The sequence below is a fragment of the Knufia obscura genome (genome assembly GCF_036327395.1).
Source record: "Knufia obscura strain CCFEE 5817 isolate CBS 148926 chromosome Unknown scaffold_8, whole genome shotgun sequence".
NCBI classification, from domain to species: domain Eukaryota; kingdom Fungi; phylum Ascomycota; class Eurotiomycetes; order Chaetothyriales; family Trichomeriaceae; genus Knufia; species Knufia obscura.
The window spans coordinates 158,346-176,205 of record NW_027042694.1 but is presented as its reverse complement, the minus strand read 5'-3'; the positions used below and the strand labels follow the sequence as shown (position 1 = coordinate 176,205).

Genomic DNA, 17,860 nt, shown 5'->3' with positions numbered 1-17,860 from the left:
ATCAGATCTCTCCTTGAGCATACCAGTCACTGCTATCACTCTTGTCACTGTAAGTACTGACCACGATCTTTCACTTCCACCGTTTCCTCATAGACACCTGCGTGTTTGAACAAGTGAAATGGAAGAGCCTCCTGGCCTGGTCCCCTCATCTTCTGTACGTCTCCTGCTGCCAATTCTTTTTGCTACTGCTATACCCTTTTCCAACCTTACGCTCTGTGTTCTTCAGTTATGGGCATCTATTCGCCCGACACGCGCATTCATGCGCTCAACCAGGATCAAGACAGCAAACAACATATGCCGCTCAACAATGCTAATGTCGTTCTTCTGGTTTCGCAGAATCGACACTTTGTGACGACCTTCAGGACCCAGTATGAGAGGGATGGAGACCGACACGGCGCTCTCTGGGAGCGTATACTGCCGGGCTCTGGAGAGGTAGACGACAGAAAGGCGTATTGCAGACAGAAATTCGACTCTGCTTGCAAAAGACGTGATGAATTACTGGCTCAAATGGCAACCAGGTATGTACCATGGAACCACACTCACATGCGAAGCGCATCGGGTGGTGCAGCTCTTCAACTCAAGGTCGTCAAAAAGGCACGCGTGATCGATCTGTTCGCTCGGCTTGCACGTGCTTTGCTGGCACCTTTTCGAAAGCGCATGGGCACTTGAATTACAGAGATTCTAATGTTATCTTAGCAAGGAGAAAATCAATCCACCACCAGATCTCGAATCACTTGCTACGAATGAGCAACCGGCCTCCTTTGTACCGGAGCTTCAGAAAGTAGTGTCCCACGGACAAATCCTCGAAACCAATGTGTCTGGTGCATCTGCAGCTGCAGTACTCGATGAACCAACTTTCGAAGATGGAACACATGTAGAATCGCTGGACATCGAGTCAGCAGGTAACAGATCAACAGCCACCGAATTAGAAGCCAATAAGCCAGGCGCCAATGAGTCGAACGCCATCAAGCCCAGCGCCGATGAACCAGCCGCCGAGGAACCAGCCGCCGAGGAACCAAATGTCAGCGAAACACCAGGCAACAAAGCAACAAACAGTGTGCTATCCCGAGATGAAGTGGCAAACAACGTATCATTGAGCAATAACTCAGTGACCAAAGAACAACCACGATACCACCATGGAACCGAGGATCAAGCTATGTCTAGGTCAAGCAACATCATCCAAGACAGAAACTCCCTGTCGGTTGCACCTCAGTCTCAAGAACAGCAGAGCATGGTCCAATTCTTGGTCGGCATGCCTGGACAGTCGACAGTACCATATGAAATACGCACAGACTTACTGAAGAAGTTTTGCACGAGCAACACACTTTTTTCTTCATCGCAGGAGATCCGACTCAACATGAAAATGTATGCATTCGACATAATCCGCGCATTTCTGGACGGAGAGGACCTTTTCTATGATGCGTCGATGCCCTTTCTTCTTCAAATACACGATTTCGCGCATACGTACGGTTGTGAAGTACTTGCAGATGCAGCAAGAGCGACGCTAGGCAATACTCTACTTCGCAGAGGGCTTGTTCCAGATATCCGATTCATGGGCGAAGCTTGGTTTTGTCTTTCACCAGATAATTTTGAAGCTCGATCTCTTGTGTTGGAGTGCTTCTTCATACACGCAATCGAGAAGGCCCTGCCAGTCAACATCCTCTTCCGTTTCAATGGGGCCGAGGATCAAGATCGTATATGTGGTCCACATAACGGCCGTGGATGGTTGCAGGACTTACATGAGCTTGTTCGACATCGCATAGATGCAACCCAGTGGCCCAGACTTGCCTACATCATGGTCAATGCACTTAGTCAAGATCAAATGGATTTCAGACATTTTCTCTCAGAGTATCTTGCTTTAGCCCACTTATCGTTTACCAAAAGAAAACAGAGTGAGGAGGCCGAACGGGTGGAACGCACACCTAAGTCAACGTTGTCTTCAGATCCCTTATCCGAACCCGACTCTTCGACTGTTGCCTCTGAGACCTCGCATACCAAGACAAAGGCCGCATCAGCTATAGGTCCTAGGGCCAAGGGCCCCATAAAGCCCACACGTGTGCCGAAAAGACAGCCCAGAAACTACGTCTTCTTCCCTACAAGTGTACCCGCCTTAGCTCGATCCATCCAAGGCATCACGTTCAAGCGCGCGCTAGCCGACCCTGACAAGGACAAAGCTCTTCGCGACTTGTTGAATGCATCTAAGAACGAACAAATCACTTTGCTGACGGCAAGCGAATATTACGACAAATCCATTGGCATCACGGTGAGCAAAGAGTTGGTAAGCTGCCACTCTGAAGCAATACGAGAGCTCTTGATGCAAAAGCCAAATGTACAGAAAGTCGTCATAGAGCACGTCGATGCTGATTGCCTACAGATGCTTGCCAGCAGAATTACCCAGGGTCCCTCCGAAAGCCCACGTAAGGAATACAGTCTGTTGTGTCGAGCCAAGTGTGCGCTAGCTGCAGAAAGATTGCAAATGCCTAAATTACTACTAGAGTGTCTCGACATACTAGAGAACGACTTTTGTCGAAGATTGAAGCACCCAGTCACGTACCTCGAACAATACTTCCAGTACCGCTTGGCCGACAAGCCATCGTATTTCCAAGACCGTATCGTGAGCATCTGGACTGGTGGCGCAGAGGTGTGTCATGACGAGAAGCAAAAGGAGCAGTTACTGCTTGCTACGAGCACAGTAGGAAAGGGAAAGAAGAGGAAGGCTCAGAAGGACAAGTCGGCACCCCACGGGAAGAAGCGGCGCGTCGCATAATCTCGCCATCAGGAGAAGTTGAGCCGAGGGTGCGACGACACAGGAGTCGTCGGAATCGTGAGCGTATGGCATGAATGCAAGAGATGTCCTAAGCACGAAAGTGATGGTGTGCTGTCGGCAGCTCGATGTTGCGATGCAATCTTGCGCAATAGAAGCTGTTGCCGAGAGACAAGTGGTGTTTCTGTGAAGCACAAAGCTTGTAACCTTGAAGTAGCGAACAAAGCATGCAACCCGATTTCCCATAGTTATCGAGCCTTTCCATGTCCTTTAGCTCGTGCGCGAAGTCGCGTTTTGCCACATCCTAGAACATGTTCAGCTATCCACCAACCGACAACTTGACAAACGACCTGTAAGTGATTACGTGATCACTGAACACTTGCATGCACTTTAACAATTCTCTTGGCAATCACATGACGCTAGTCACCTGACTACTCCAGCCTCTTCCAAGAATCATTGCTGCGACTTCTTTTACATTTCTTGACTCTCACGATTTCAACAATACACATGTTCTCCAAGATTACAATGTTGAATATCATGTCTCAATGTTGGCTGCTGCTTAACAAACATTACGTCGAATCTTCCTGTACTTCGAATTGTGCCCAGCCATGGTACTGGTAAGTCTTACTTGTACTGTTACCTTGAACTGCATACTAAATATGCCACAGGATCTGGCACATTACTATCACGAAGAGGTTTTCGGAACCATCGCGCATGACAACGGCACTATTGCTCGAACAAGGTGCGATTCGCGACAAGCACAGCACTTCGCTCCTTCTGAAACGGACTGACAAGAGAAGGGAAGGCGACTTGGGCAACACGCCCCAGGCTCCAAAGCGAGCAGAGCGACGACATCGTGTATGTTCGCCCTGACCCCACTGAAACTGATGCACAAGTAGTCTATCCACCCTGTACGAATGGCTCCATGCCTTTCTCATTCTCGAGACAGAGGAAGTTGTCCAGACTGGGGAGCGTGCACCTTGCTGTACCTTCAGTTCGCGAATTGAAGAACACCTTAGTGTGCCTCAGCACCTGGATGTCTGTTCATCAGACCGAGCTTCGGCTTGAACCACAGCGAGCTGGTACTAATCATACCACTCCTCCTCAGCCTGAACTCGTTTGCTTCGTGCATCCAAGTCCAGGTCCCCCGCACTTTCTACTCCCCCACTCGAGAACAAGGAAACTCTCCGAAAACCATGCCAATCATCTATCTACCGATGATGAGATGCACTGACTTGGATTTACTCCAAAGATTGTGGCTGTGCGACTCGTGACTTTCTGAGCGCGGCGGAATACCAGCTTGGCATGGTCTAGGATTGAGCGTCAGCGAGATGGTGCATTGGCTCCTCCTCCTTGTTCTCGAGGTTTCTTACGTTTGCTCAGGTGATCGACCCTGCCTTCGTGAGGTCGATCACTCTCTTTTTCATCACGGTCATGCTTAAAGTGTGTAAGTGAGGAAGTGGTACATTGAGCACCTTGAGCTAGCGTTTCACAGACCTCCGTCCGTCCCGCCGAATATGCTCAGTAGTAGCCCTACTCTTTGTGTCACCTGAGACTAGCAGTCCTAAGGCAGCCCCGAGTGCCGCTGCATTGCGCAGTTGTCGACAAGATCAAGAAACCTCACGGCTTATCGCTAATTTTGCAGTCGGTCACTCGAGTCTTTAACCGACCTCTGCTTTATGATCGAAAACTTTGCCTGGGTTCAACAACCAATGCGGATCAACAGCAAACTTCAGCCTCATCAATTCAATCGTTTGCTTTCCAGCCTCGTTCTGAAGACTCTTCTTCTTGCCCAAGCCGATAGCGTGCGCGCCAGAAACAGTACCCTCCATCTGAAGCGCACGATCCATCATATTCTGAACACACCTCGCAACCTTGGCCATCTCATCCTTGTCCTCGGGATGATATATAACACTCTGAAGGAAACTGCCATCCCCAACATGTCCCAACACGCTATTGAACAACCCCAACCTCGAACTCTCCTTCTTACTCAAATCAATAATCTCCGCCAACCTCGACAACGGCACCGCCACATCCGTTGACCGAATCTCCGTTCCCTCTAGCAGCAATGTAGATTGAATGGTATGAATTGAAGACTGACTCGATATTTGTCGCAGTTCTAATGTCTATATAGAAGAATAGAGGTGGCTGGAGTTGCACCTTCCCTCACCCTCATCTCTCTGCCCAAGCATAGCCCACCTGCCACCAACTATTCCTCCAGCACCGCATCTTCTGCCCGAGATATTGCCTTGAGATCTGGTAAATTTCCATCAGAAGATGACACCAATGATTGGGACTTTGAACCAAGCCGCTTTCCACACTCCCGATGTATGCGCCGCGAAGAGGTCTGGGAAAATCGATTCCGCCTAAGAAGCCGATTATACCGAATTGGAGTTATCTGCACAAGACCACGGAGCTGTACGATCCTTCGTGTTCTTGATATCGACAGCTGACCCATATGTCCCACCAATCATCAAGAAGAATCCAGCAAGAATGACGAAGACAGCGAAAGATGCCATAGCGTACCACCTCGCGTTTCTTGGTCGATGCCAGTTGTCGTAAAGCCACATGGCACCCATCGGCTGGAAGCACATGAGAGTGCCGAAAAGCGCACCGATAAGCGAGACTAGAGGCCCGAAGACTGGAATTGCACTTGCGATGATGTACGAAATAATTGTGACACCGGCGGTACAGCTCAACCAGGTAGCCCAGTGTCGGAATGTAGGATCGGTAAGATGGTGCGAGTCACGTAGCATGCGGACGAAGATGTATTTGGCGGCAATCTAAAGACTATTAGTATCTCATTCCTATGTTTAGGGGCAAAGTACTCACATGCACGAAAAGGAGTGTGCTGACAATTAGTCCTGGCAGAGCGAGGCCGTAGCACACCCTTTTCATGAGGACTCCTGCCGATCCAAGTGCTGGTGATGAGACGAAGCTTCCCGCAGTAGTAGTATACAACGACACCGATCACAACATAAGTGACGCCGACGATAGATTGGCACAGTACGAGCGATTTTGTATAGTGCTCTGGCACGCGCATCTCGGCAGCGATCTGGAAGAAAGCGGGTGTACCGGCCCATGCGAAGACGATTGAAGAGCAAGCTGAAATTGCAGCCTCAAAGGTGGGATGACCGACGCCTTTCCAGTTGGAGTGAAATTCGCCTGTTGTTGGGGCAGCGGCAGGACGATCTTGGACGCCGACAGCGATTGTCAAAGTGAGAACTAGAGAGCTGTCAGCAAGTCGCGTAAGAGGGTGAATCCAGGAAGAAGAGCTTACTGGCTGTCAAGATAGAGGTCGCACCAACCCAAGCCAACCACGAGACCTCATGGAGGGTTTGTATACTTCCAAGTGCGAAGCCGATGATAGCTGCGACCGCGACGAAGATGGCCGTACAGGCTCCGTGAATGGAGATGGCGTTGAGCGAGATTGCTATTCCCAGCATACCAGCTCCTGCGACGAAGATCCAAACTGTAGAAAGTCAGTATCAGTGTCGTCTGACAGTATCTGAGGAGCACTTACACAAGACGAATACAACAGCAAAGAATTCTTTACCCGCTTTACCAAAAAGCTTGTATCCCACATCATCGATACCGTAGACGGAGGGGTGGTTCTTCTTGAAGGTACCGATGATATAGTTGCTCCATGTCGTGATCATTCCGATGACAATCACTACAACCAGTCCCGGACCCATACCCAGGGTGTCCAGAACGGCAGGAATTGAAAGGACACCCAGACCGATCTGGGTCTTGACCATCAGAATCGCAGTACCGAGCCATCCGACCTAATCAGGTCAGTATCTTGATGAAGTTGATGCTGTCGAGAACATTACATTTCGATAATTCGGGCCACCCTCCTTGATCTCACCAAAGATATCATCGACGGCGGAGATACGACGACCTTGCACAGATGTGCGCCTGTTATCAGGAGAGTAGGTCTCGTAGATCGAACCTTTCCTGTCGCCCGCATTATTTGTTCCGTCGTATTTGACGCCAGCCTTTTCGGAATCCATGATTGGCGTGGTTGGCGATGGTTTTGTCACTGTTCAAGTCGTTGATACAGGATTGAGTCGAGCTTGAAGTTTGGAGGAGTGGATAGATGCTCGACTTTAAACATCACAACGCTGCTAGGATTACGGAGTAGATAGGTTTGGTTGGCGAAAGTTGCTAGCCAGAAGTTCCCCTCTGATAAGCTCGGATGGGTGAGTGGAGTACCCCGGATTCGTGGACAGCACGCTGCTGGGCAGCTAGACCATTGGCCGGAAGGTAGATAAGCCAGCCACTTCCAGACGCCAAAACTCTTATCGTCGAATAAGGCGTAGAACAAGCGAGCTTCAATCTCTTGAGGTCGGAACGAGGCGTCATGACGGCAAGCTCTATTTCGGATCGGAATCTCTTGCTCGTTTCGGGGCGGGGAATGAGTTTCCTGATGTTAGCGATCTGCCACTAACGACATCGAGACCTAACACCTGACACACTCACGAACCTGTTCGACATGGAATCCATGGTCCAGCCTCGACATGTCGGCTGTTCCGTAAAGCAACACCCTGCATCTCTGCAACCTTATCGAGAACTGCAAGCACTAGCATCTCGCGTTGTGACATTCGCTCGGTACGATCATTCAGCTCAGCGATCGTGTCCTGCACAAGCATCCTTCGTCGCCGCCCAGATCGCAGCCTCCTGCCTCTCCCCCTCGCATCCTCAACCCCCGATCCCCCCAAACTCCCTTATCCCCTCCGCGGCGAGATTTTGTATCACGTGCCGTACTAGCCTGTTATGAAAACGCAGCCGGTCAGTCGGGCATTTCTGCGTGCCCACGCAGAGTCTCTAGGCACAGCTTGCATTTCCCTCACAGGTTAGCGATTCACGTGATACGAAATCTCGCCGCGGAGGGGATAATCCCCCCACACTCCTGACATCACCCTCAATACTCCCCTTATCAGCCCCACTGAACTTCAAAAACAACGTCGGTTCCTCCCACCACAACCGCTGACTAAAACCATCACTCCCCACCGTCCCCTCCACCCCGATTAATGATCCCCATCTGCATCTCATCCATAATCTCCAGCGCCGCCAACCCCGTCAACCCTCCCTCATCATCCGCACCGCAGCGCCGCTCGCCGCTGCTACATCAGGAAAACTACACGTCGCAACGCCCGTCTCCCTCGGTACAACAGCAAGCTTCAGCGTCGCCTCCGTCACGAACCCCAACGTCCCCTCGCTACCCACGAATAACCTCGTAAGATCGTAACCAGCACTACTCTTCCGCGGCCATCTTCGTGTCTTCAACACCGTCCCATCAGCAAGCACAACCGTCAAATTAACAACCCAATCCTTCATAGTCCCATATCTCATCGCGTTAGTCCCGCTGCAATTCGTGTTTATCATTCCGCCTCTCAATGCAGTCGGACTCGGATCCATAGAGAGAATAATCCCGTTCCCTCCGCCGCGAGTCTACGATTCAAAGTCACCCAATTCACGCCCGGTTGAACTACACAGTCCATGTCCGCGGCGTGGATTGAGAGGATAGAATCCATATTGCGGAAGTCGATTGTGAAACCGTAGTGGGGGCGCTGAAGCTGCCTTCGACGCTGCTGCCGGCGCCGTAGGGGACCATGGGGATGTGGTATTTTGTGCACGTTTTGGCGATGGTGGAGACGTCGCGGGTTGTTTCGGGCTATATGACTGCGAAGGGTTTGATAGGGGTGTTGGATGTTGACCAGGAGGATGTGGCGTGATTGTCGATTGTGGAGGGGTCGGTACTTATCATGGTGTGGATTGGGGAGGAGGGATTGGAGAGGTCGAGGGATGGTTGGGTTGGTGTCTCGCTGGACTGTGAGGAGTGGGTGGGTGAGCGTCGGGCGTTAAGGAGTTCTTGCTTGATTTCTTCGAGGGCGGCGTGCATTGTGTGGGCGTTGGCGTAGAGGGGTTTATCTTCTAGGCTGGGTGGTGCCAATGACGAGGTTGTTCCTCTTTCGAAGCGGGCGCTGGTCCAGGCTGAGAGGCCCAGTAGAAGGAGACATAAGAGCGCTGGACCAGTAGATCCGCAAGAGGCGAGGAATTGTAGCCTTCTGGGGACAGTCCTGGTGCAGCGGACGATGTGCTCGATTGGCGGAATGTTTGACTACATGATCCAGGGCGCAGACGTCGCGCTGTGTGTTATGCGCGGCCGCTACGGGTCGTAACCCGACGAAGGACTTCATGCTAGCCTTCGAAGAAGAAAGAACTACTCAACAGTGCAGAAGCGGCATAGGACGAGCGAGGTCACTCCAGATTTTACTGGCTGTCGTGATCTCATTGCTCGAATGTGCTCGGGGCAGCAATTACGGCAAGATTGGCCTGTCGAAGGGCATGAAAGTGAGGGCGGAAAGGCACGAGCATGGCACGAGCATGGGCGGCGAGTATCCGTCTGCCTCGGCCCGAGATTCAGCCCGGACTATCCTTCTGGTAGTCATGCACTACCGTAGAACGGTAGGGCATCAGGCCAATCTGTGCTTTATCGCTGAAGGGACCATATGCTCGATGGCATGCCAGAGAGAGCGCATGCTCGAAGAGATGAGAGCAGACGAAAAGACCTGGAGTACTACATGTGCAGGTTCATGAGGTGTGATTCATATCTTATAACTTTTGCCTACCACTTCTATGCCAGTCAGCCAGCTTCTTTGGCTAACATTTCCTTACGCAAAGAAAAGCTGGGACATACTAAGCAAATAGATACTTCGCAGCATGGTCAACGTGATCATCTGCGAAACTGGCCATAGTAAAATAGCTGTGGTCGTAGTCTGGCTGGAATCTAACGTTGACCGCTGTGTCCTGGCCGATTGACTTGGCCGCCTCGACGAGGTTTTCTGGTAGGAGTTGCTTCTGCTTGTAGAAGTTGTCACCAGTCCCCTGGTATGAATGTTAGGAGATGCTGTAGAAGTTTTGCTTGTGTACTCACCACATCGATCAAAATGTCCAAAGGACCACCCTTCCACTTCTTCAACAGTTCTGTCGAGTCGTGCTCTGCACCCTTGCTCTGCCAGTCACTCTCTCCGAAGTAGCCCTTGAAAGCCTTCTCGCCCCACGGGGCCTTCAGAGGGTTCGCGATTGGTGCAAAAGCGCTGGCACTCTTATACTTGCCCGGGTTCTTCAAGAATAGCGATAGAGCACCATGACCACCCATGCTGTGACCTGTTATGCTGACACGGCTTGAGTCTAGCTGCTTGAAATTCTCGAATACTGTCGATGGTAGTTCTTCTGTGATATAGGAGTACATTTTGTAGTTCTTGGACCAAGGGTCAACTGTGGCATCGACGTAAAAGCCCGCACCAGAGCCAAAGTCATAGGACTCATCTTCGCCTTGAATATTCGCGCCACCTAGTCGGGTTAGCAAGAGATTGGAGACCAGACATACTGAACGTACGTGGACTCGTATCGGGGTAAAGTACTGCTATGCCCTTTTTGCTAGCACCATGTTGGAAGAAACCCTTTTCTGTGCAGTTGTCTGGCGTGCAGGTGAGACCAGAGAGCCAGATAAGCACTGGGGCTTTATGTAGCGCGTTGGTGGTGACTTGTGGTGGCAGGAACAAATTGAAGTTCATCTCAGTGCCCGTCACCTTTGACTGGTGCGAAAGCTTCAAGAGCTTGCCGCCAAAGCTGGCAATGGTTGCTTTGGTTGTGACTGACATGTTGTCCGAGTCTTGCTGTCTTGGTATGCTCTGGTGAATCAAGTGTCTAGTAAGGCAAAGTTTAAACGCGAAGCCTTTGTATATCCGTTAATTCATATAAAGCAGGATGACGTTAGAAGATGCCCCTCAAGCTCGAATCTGAGAGAAGGGACTTCTTCATCTTGTCCGAATTAGGGCCGTGTGGGGAAGTGCAAGAGCTCATGGGCTCGACTGCCGTTTGAACCAAATAGGTCAAAAGATGCTGGGTTCCATCACGATGTTTCATGTTGGAGACATGAGCACTGAGCAAGAAGGAGGTCGAGATATGTTCTGTGTACTCTGTCTTATTCCAAGCAGCGCTCATGAGCAGCTGCTATCATCGAAGCCGGTACACGACTGCGGCTTCGCTGCAACGATACCGTCTACACATTGTCTTCAGAGAGGCTGCCCTAGGATGCGCAAGAAGGAAAGAGTCCTGAACTACAAGTTGTCTCAGATTGTTTGTTGATGGTTTGTGTCCTGGTCGGAAGCCACCAGTCCTAAAGCGGAAAGTGCGAGCTGGCACCTGCCACGCCAGCGAGCTCATTTCTCTGTATGATAAATCAATATTCGCCCTCCAGCGTCTCTTGAATCGTCCATATTACCTCTGGAAACCCTTTATAGGTGGCGAGAGACAGCTTCGAGACAGCTGTTGCGAAGCTAAGCGTTGAAGCTCTGACGGCCGCGACATAGCAATACAACCAAGATTCACTTCCACGTCACTCCATCTTCACTTTGTCCTTCTATCGCATGGTACATCTCAACGTAACCCCAATTGATTCCGTATGATAAACTTTTGTGTAAGCTGATATCAAACGTGTTGGTCAATTACAGAACAAGATGTCGACGGCAGCTCTACAGACCGCAACAGCAGCAGTAGCAAACTCTATCCTCGACAAGAGAACAATTCCCTCCACTACATCCTACAATTTCAATTTCGCTCCATTCCTACGCGAGAACGCATTAGCAGCACTAGCATCCGAGGTACCGGTCTGCGAAACGTATGCATCGACAGGACAATGTCCACTTGGTCGAAGGTGCCCTAAAAGACACCCAACACCAGCACAAAACCCTCACTCGCACCATTATGGACGAAACAATGACAACTATGTGTGTAAACATTGGCTGAAAGGGCTGTGCAAGAAGGGCGATGAATGCGACTACCTGCACGAGTATAACCTCCGCAAGATGAGTGAATGTCAATTCTACAATCAGAATGGGTATTGTCAGAATGGCGACGAATGCCTATACGTACACGTCAAGGAAGATTCAAAGTTACCGCTCTGCAATGACTACAATGCTGGCTTTTGCGAGAAGGGCCCGCGCTGCGGCAAGAGACATGTGCGGAGAAAGCTTTGCGAATTCTACTTGGCCGGCTTCTGTCCAGATGGTAGAGACTGCAAGAATGGAGTACATCTGAACAGTGGTGCAGCTGCCGCCAAGAGCAAAGTTATTCAGGACGATAGAAGAAGACGTTTGGAAGATCTGGAAAGACGAGAAAAGGAAAGCAAGAAAGATGATCGTTTCCGTGGTAGAGGAGGAAAGGGTGGAAGATGGCGAGACAGGAAGCGACGAAACGACTGATCTTTAGGCACGACCAACCAGAAGCAAAGCTTAATACGCAGCCCATCGTGCCTACCTGCGACAACATTCGTACTGCTGGGCAGGCACCATGCCCGAATGTGGTACTTCGGAACGCGATTCCCTCGTAAAATGAGCAAGTCACAGGTGGTCAGAAACCGGGTGCCGCCATCTCAACCACACCAAACCACAAAACTCGCTGTCTGCGACTTCGCTTCTATTATCATATCTGTCCCTAAGAACATGGTAGCTACGTCTTGTATCTGGTAATGATTGGCTATGTTCGAACGACAATTTTGATATCAAGTTTGTTCAATCTCAGCCTGGATGCCGACGGCAGAATTCCATTGATTGAGTGACTCAAGCAGTGCTCTTGGTCACCATGGACCTCGAGCAGGTCTTCTGCGCAAACTGCAAGGATGCACGTAGTCGAAACAGACTTACATTCAGCCTGAGGGGTTGTCCATTTTGCGAAGTGCATCGAAATGATCAGGCCTACAGAGAAGTCTACGATACCTTCTACGAGCCATGCAAAAACTGTGAGAATGGCACGACAAGCAGACGAGGTACACCTGGTAGCTGCCGATACTGCCACCAATTGACGAAGAAGATGATGGGAAGATGCAGGAATTGCAGAGATAAACATCAGTATCAACTGCCATTGCCGGATTACTGTGCAAGATGCGAGCTTGAAGAGCGGCTGGAGTGGGCTAGAAACAGACGTACCGCTCAGTTCTGGGCTCGCCGTGGTAATAATGGCTATACCTCTAAACCTTCCATCAAGGATAACAGCATGCCGGAAACACTTCACGAGCTCAGGATGACATCTGAAGCTGAAGTACTACTCGATGCACGCGAGCGGAACAAGTCTTCCACGATTCAGCCAGACTGCACCTCACCAAGGCTCAACTCCCTTGCAGACGCCCACCTCCAGAGCATGCGACCTAATCCTTCGCCATACGGACCTAGACCCGAGCAACGCCTCAAAAACATCTCTGATCTGCCAGTAGACACAACTGCCTGCGAAGTACTCGAAAGAGAAAGACAGAACAAACCACTCAAAGGATGCTTTTTTTTACATGCGCCAGACAGCCATAGCCTCGTCGAGCAGTGGATGCACTACAGCGACATCATGTATCGGCAACATAGCAACCCACGATCCCCGCTAAATCATATTCGATGGCCGTTCGAGCAGGCCGAGACACTCCAGATGCAACTGCTTGCAAGACAAGGTTCGGGGGAGAAGCTGCATTGGTGCTTAAGAAAGTCACCATATCGCCCTTTATCGCACTCGTGCGCGGCTATTATGCATCGGCCATGACAGGATATGGCTTGGAACCAGCGAAGACATCACCACGTCAACAAAGCGGAGCGCCGAAACTGCTAGCTTATCAAGCTGCAGCTCTCAGTGACGCGGATGTGTTCAGCTGAACGGTTCACTAAGCTTTTAAATTGACACTAGCCAGCTTATGTGTTATCCGATGTCAAGCAATTTGGGAGAGAGGGAAGTCTACATTCCAGCGGTCTGACGGATCGGCGGTAGGCTGCTGGCATCGTTGATCTCTTCTCCAAGATCACTTTGAGAGTGTAATGAGTAAGACTACGTCGCAGCGGATTTGCGACACAGAAATAGTTGGTCTTGGTGTAAATTTTGTACTGTGGTATCATTCTGTACAACATGACATACTCTGCTAGAACCCGTACACTGGTCCAAGCCATAAGCTTCTGTCTCTCCTTCCTAGCCGCATAGTGACATTCATCGTTCCGCCGCTCCATTGACCCAACAGGGTAGCTTGCACTCATGAGGGATACTTGGACTTGCGCATTCCTGTCCAGTCATGCAGTCGATTTCACACCCACATCGACGCAACAAGCCTTTCCTATACCCTTTTGCTCACGGGGGAAACCCAATTATTCCTCACTATCAACGTGGATACAGCTCTTCCTCCCATTCAACAAACGAAGCAAGACGCTGCCAAATGCTCCTCACCTCCACATCCCTCACATGCAAGTAACATATCCAGATCAAGCATACCAACTAATTCACTAATATCTTCATCACAACTTCGCCTTCAACTCCCCACTACCCTTCCCACCTCCCTCTCCATCCCTCCACGCCCTCTCAAACGCCTCAACCCCCGCCCTCGCAACTTCAACATCCTGATCCGGCGTCCCAGTACTACACCCCACAGCCCCCACAACCACATCCCTTCCATCAACCCTCACAACAAGCGGTATCCCCCCAGCCACATACATAAACCGCCCCCCATTACTATTGTTCAGTCCGAACGCCTTCCCACCCGGCCACACATTATCCTTGTATACGCTTGTGGGTGCTTTGTGGCCGGCTGCGGTGAATGCTTTGTTTATTGCGATGTCGATTGAGGTCAGTTTTGCGTTGGGGAGACGCTCGAAGTGCAGGAGGTGAAGGGTTGAATCGACTATGGCGATGTTCATGGGGATTCCGATTTGGGCGGATTTTTGGGCGCAGGCGTGGGAGATTAGTTTGGAGGCGGCGTGGGAGAGTTGGGGGGTGGAGTGGATGAGGGAGGGTTTACTGCTGCTGTTGTTGTTGTTGGCCATTGTGTATGAGCGGTGGGATGCGTGGCAGAGGTCTTCGAAAGGCTAGGAGATCGTTATCAGGATCAAGTTTGGTGTTGATACACGAGCTGGTATCTGTCCGGCCGGAAGGAAGCTGAGCTGAGCTGAGCTGGTGGGCGGTGGACCTGTAAACGTGAGACGAAGAGCTGTGGCAGCCGGCAAGTGAAGAAAATCGCTATGGAAGATTGACTAGAAGACTTCCTACTGTTCAAAAAGCATCAAGGATCATCATTGTACGTTACTTGAGATGTCTACTAGTTCCTTAGCATGGTTGAGTTGTGTACCTTAGTAGCTGCGACAGTCCTCGAACCACGACGTCAGCGAGAAAGCCGTTGGAGAAGTTCCCGAGGTTTGGACAAATTGACGCCAAGCCGAAAGCGGATCTAGCGTTATACTGTTTTCTGATATTGCCAAAGCTGTACCTGTACGGTCATTCGCAAAGACTCGTCACGACGCGTGGGCCACAGCTTTCGCTCCCAGCTTCGAACGTTCGATTCTTGCCGCGTCTCCTATCTTCGTGCCTTCATACGCGCGTATTACTCTGGGCGTGCCTGCCGAGCTCCCATGGACAGATTACCTGGCTTTCTCATGCTATGGCCTGATAGCCAAGCCTTTTGGTACACGTTCAAGAGTTTTTGTTGGAGGCCCTCCAAGGCTCTCATGTCCTAGTATTGGTACATGTACATCAGTGAGCATCGCGAGCTTGATATACTGTCAGTGTATGGTCACTGCAACCTTTTTTCAACAATCAGAACAGAGCTCCACATGTTCAGGCGCAGTATAGGCAAAATCCAATAGGGGAGTTCTTTCATCTGATGGACCCTCTACGGTCACATTTGACTACCAGATCGTGCCAGTGTCAACACATACTCATCGGATCATAATAGTCCCTGGTAAAAAGAAGATCACAAATAGCCACGTAGAGTCCAGAGCGACGGACACAGGGAGATCGTCTACTTCAGATCCCGTGGACTTTGATACTTACATATTGAAATCAAGCAGGTACGGGAACCAGACGATATGTTTCGCGGCCTTCAAGATGATGTGGCGACGGTATTGCCGGAACCAACCAATCTTCAAATGTGCAAGTACACACCTTTCAGGCTACATTGTTCGACAGCCATCGTGGCTTACCTTCAACAACCCCGTCCCGGCATGCAGCTTCGACACAATCTGCGAGGCTTCCGAAGTAGAACTTCCGCCCAGTTAGACCAGGCCCGTAATGAGCATATTTGCCAGAATTGGTCATGATGGCCTTCTTAGAAGGTGGAATAACCGGCTGTGTGATCATACACCAGCAGGTATCGGTGATGAACTCAACACCAAACTTCTCCAGTTCTTCAACGAGGCCGCCTTGACGAGCCAAACCGTATGAGGTACGTCCACATGTTACCACGACCGCGACATCATCCTTCTTCGTGCGACCCCGACAAAGTCCAGCCAGCTTTCTGATCTCCGTAAGGGAGAAATGCGGGTTGCCGAGGGACACCAAATCAATTGGTTGATTTTTGTATGCACTGTTCAGCTCACCCCAGCAGCTTTCCAGATCCTTCATGTCTACATCGACAGAGCGCAGTTGCGGTCCATCAATCACGATAGCATCAAGCACAGCAGCTTCTGGCGTTACCCCAACGATATGGAACATCGGCGCGCTAGAGACTGTGGCGAAAGCGGCACCAAAAGCTTTCAAATCGTCCTTGCTTGGGGCTAGTGATTGTATTCCTACCACCACGGGGATCTCGCTTGGTGCAAGAGTCCCTACGTGATAGCCGAGAAGAGGATAGAACGCGTCGTCGATGTTCTTGACTTCATGTATCCTCGGATTCTCCACTATGAGCGAAGCCTTCCGATTGATGTCAATATGGGGTCCTGCTTTGGGCGCTCGACCAGTTAGAGCGATGGATATGTCGAGAAAGTCAGGGTACTTCATGGTTCTGGCTCCGAGCACGCTGTTCGCATAGACCACAGCATTTGACTCGGCCCAGGCTATTTGATCACCTAGCCTCGGTGCGCTTTCGAGCTGATAAGGTGCACAGGTAAACGTCGGTCGAGCGCCCATGTCGACGTAAGCATCTGCCAGCTTGGCAGCGGGCTCCCCAAATGTAGGATCGATTCCTTGTGCGCGCCAACGTTTCTGGTCAACGGAGATCGAATTGAGGGATGTAGGTATGCGGACCTTGCCGCCCATGTCTCGCAGTCTTTCCGCGAAGGCGAGAGATGCTGGTCCAGTATATACACAACCGTCTATGTGTACTTGACTGATATTCATAAGTTCTTGAGCTCCCAACAGGTCCGCCATTCGCACAACAATCCGCATCGCTACACGGGCAGCTTCTCCATGAACGCCATCAAGAAAAGCCTGGTCACCCTCCGAGAGTTCGACCATACTTGTAGATTTTGTCGGCTGACTACCGCTCAAGTATGGCACATTCTCGTTCAATGGATCGTTCGTATCGTTAGTCGAGACACGGCCGTCAACAACATGAGTATATTGCCCATTCAACCTCGAAAGTTCACGGAAGTCATTCTTCTGAAGTGTCACCACAGGTATAGACTTACCAAACATCTCCTCTGCGATCATGACGCCAAGTGTGAGGATATCTTCTCGTCGCTGGAATAAGATCGCCTTGGGGCCCTTACCGTTGAGCAGAAGCTCTAACATGACACCACTACCAGAGCATGACCCACGGCCACCTGGTATGGCAAGAATCGTATCTTGAAGATATTGTCCGCTCAATTCGTGGTGCCGATCGATCACCTCACTTGTCTGAGCGTTGACGCCACCCCAAAAACTCAGCTCTAGATTGCTCGCGATCAGCGTGCCTGAAGCCTTTCCTGTCACATATACTGTACTCCGGAACGACGATGTAGCACCTGGGCTTGTGGTCGCCATCTTGACGATCTTGAGTTCTATTCACTTTCGCCGGACCGCAATAATGTATGGACGACTGCACGACTGAAACTTGAGAAAATGGGAGCTGTCAGGGCTGTCACGGTCGGGCAGGCTACGGGCGCCAAAAGCACAAGTTCAGGTCCCGCCAAGCAAGCGGCATACTTTCCTAAATCGTGCAATGCTCCCGCTTCAGCACCGCTGAGCTTACAGTACTCCGTAGATCGACTTGCCCTCTAACGTTCATCATCGCTAGTAGTGCCTTCATGATAGCAGCAAATCGCGGACTCTGTGATCGAGAACCTCTGGTGTCCCTGCTGGCTCACCGCATGGAGA

At 50.7% G+C, this 17,860-nt stretch overlaps 7 protein-coding genes across 7 annotated transcripts; 2 read left to right on the top strand and 5 right to left on the bottom strand.

The window, feature by feature from the left end:
• Window positions 1-228: 228 nt before the first annotated feature.
• On the top strand, window positions 229-2,767 carry PMZ80_006871 (uncharacterized protein; the record flags this gene model as incomplete). The annotated part of the gene is made up of 2 exons (XM_064875281.1): window positions 229-518; window positions 697-2,767. 2 exons carry the CDS (start codon window positions 229-231, stop codon window positions 2,765-2,767), a joined length of 2,361 nt encoding a protein of 786 aa, XP_064728546.1.
• A 1,658-nt stretch (window positions 2,768-4,425) lies between these two features.
• PMZ80_006870 (uncharacterized protein) lies at window positions 4,426-6,777 on the bottom strand (the record flags this gene model as incomplete). Its single annotated transcript, XM_064875280.1, has 6 exons — window positions 4,426-4,823; window positions 5,187-5,547; window positions 5,724-5,989; window positions 6,045-6,236; window positions 6,288-6,549; window positions 6,598-6,777. 6 exons carry the CDS (start codon window positions 6,775-6,777, stop codon window positions 4,426-4,428), a joined length of 1,659 nt encoding a protein of 552 aa, XP_064728545.1.
• Window positions 6,778-8,441: 1,664 nt separating this feature from the next.
• Window positions 8,442-8,669, bottom strand: PMZ80_006869 (uncharacterized protein; the record flags this gene model as incomplete). The annotated part of the gene is made up of 1 exon (XM_064875279.1): window positions 8,442-8,669. The coding sequence occupies one exon, from the start codon at window positions 8,667-8,669 to the stop codon at window positions 8,442-8,444; it is 228 nt and encodes a 75-aa protein (XP_064728544.1).
• A 797-nt stretch (window positions 8,670-9,466) lies between these two features.
• PMZ80_006868 (uncharacterized protein) lies at window positions 9,467-10,434 on the bottom strand (the record flags this gene model as incomplete). The annotated part of the gene is made up of 3 exons (XM_064875278.1): window positions 9,467-9,655; window positions 9,705-10,123; window positions 10,170-10,434. 3 exons carry the CDS (start codon window positions 10,432-10,434, stop codon window positions 9,467-9,469), a joined length of 873 nt encoding a protein of 290 aa, XP_064728543.1.
• An 858-nt stretch (window positions 10,435-11,292) lies between these two features.
• Window positions 11,293-12,036, top strand: YTH1 (RNA-binding component of cleavage and polyadenylation factor; the record flags this gene model as incomplete). Its single annotated transcript, XM_064875277.1, has 1 exon — window positions 11,293-12,036. One exon carries the CDS (start codon window positions 11,293-11,295, stop codon window positions 12,034-12,036), a length of 744 nt encoding a protein of 247 aa, XP_064728542.1.
• Window positions 12,037-14,091: 2,055 nt separating this feature from the next.
• On the bottom strand, window positions 14,092-14,616 carry PMZ80_006866 (uncharacterized protein; the record flags this gene model as incomplete). The annotated part of the gene is made up of 1 exon (XM_064875276.1): window positions 14,092-14,616. One exon carries the CDS (start codon window positions 14,614-14,616, stop codon window positions 14,092-14,094), a length of 525 nt encoding a protein of 174 aa, XP_064728541.1.
• Window positions 14,617-15,733: 1,117 nt separating this feature from the next.
• PMZ80_006865 (uncharacterized protein) lies at window positions 15,734-17,527 on the bottom strand (the record flags this gene model as incomplete). The annotated part of the gene is made up of 1 exon (XM_064875275.1): window positions 15,734-17,527. The coding sequence occupies one exon, from the start codon at window positions 17,525-17,527 to the stop codon at window positions 15,734-15,736; it is 1,794 nt and encodes a 597-aa protein (XP_064728540.1).
• Between the last annotated feature and the right edge of the window lie 333 nt (window positions 17,528-17,860).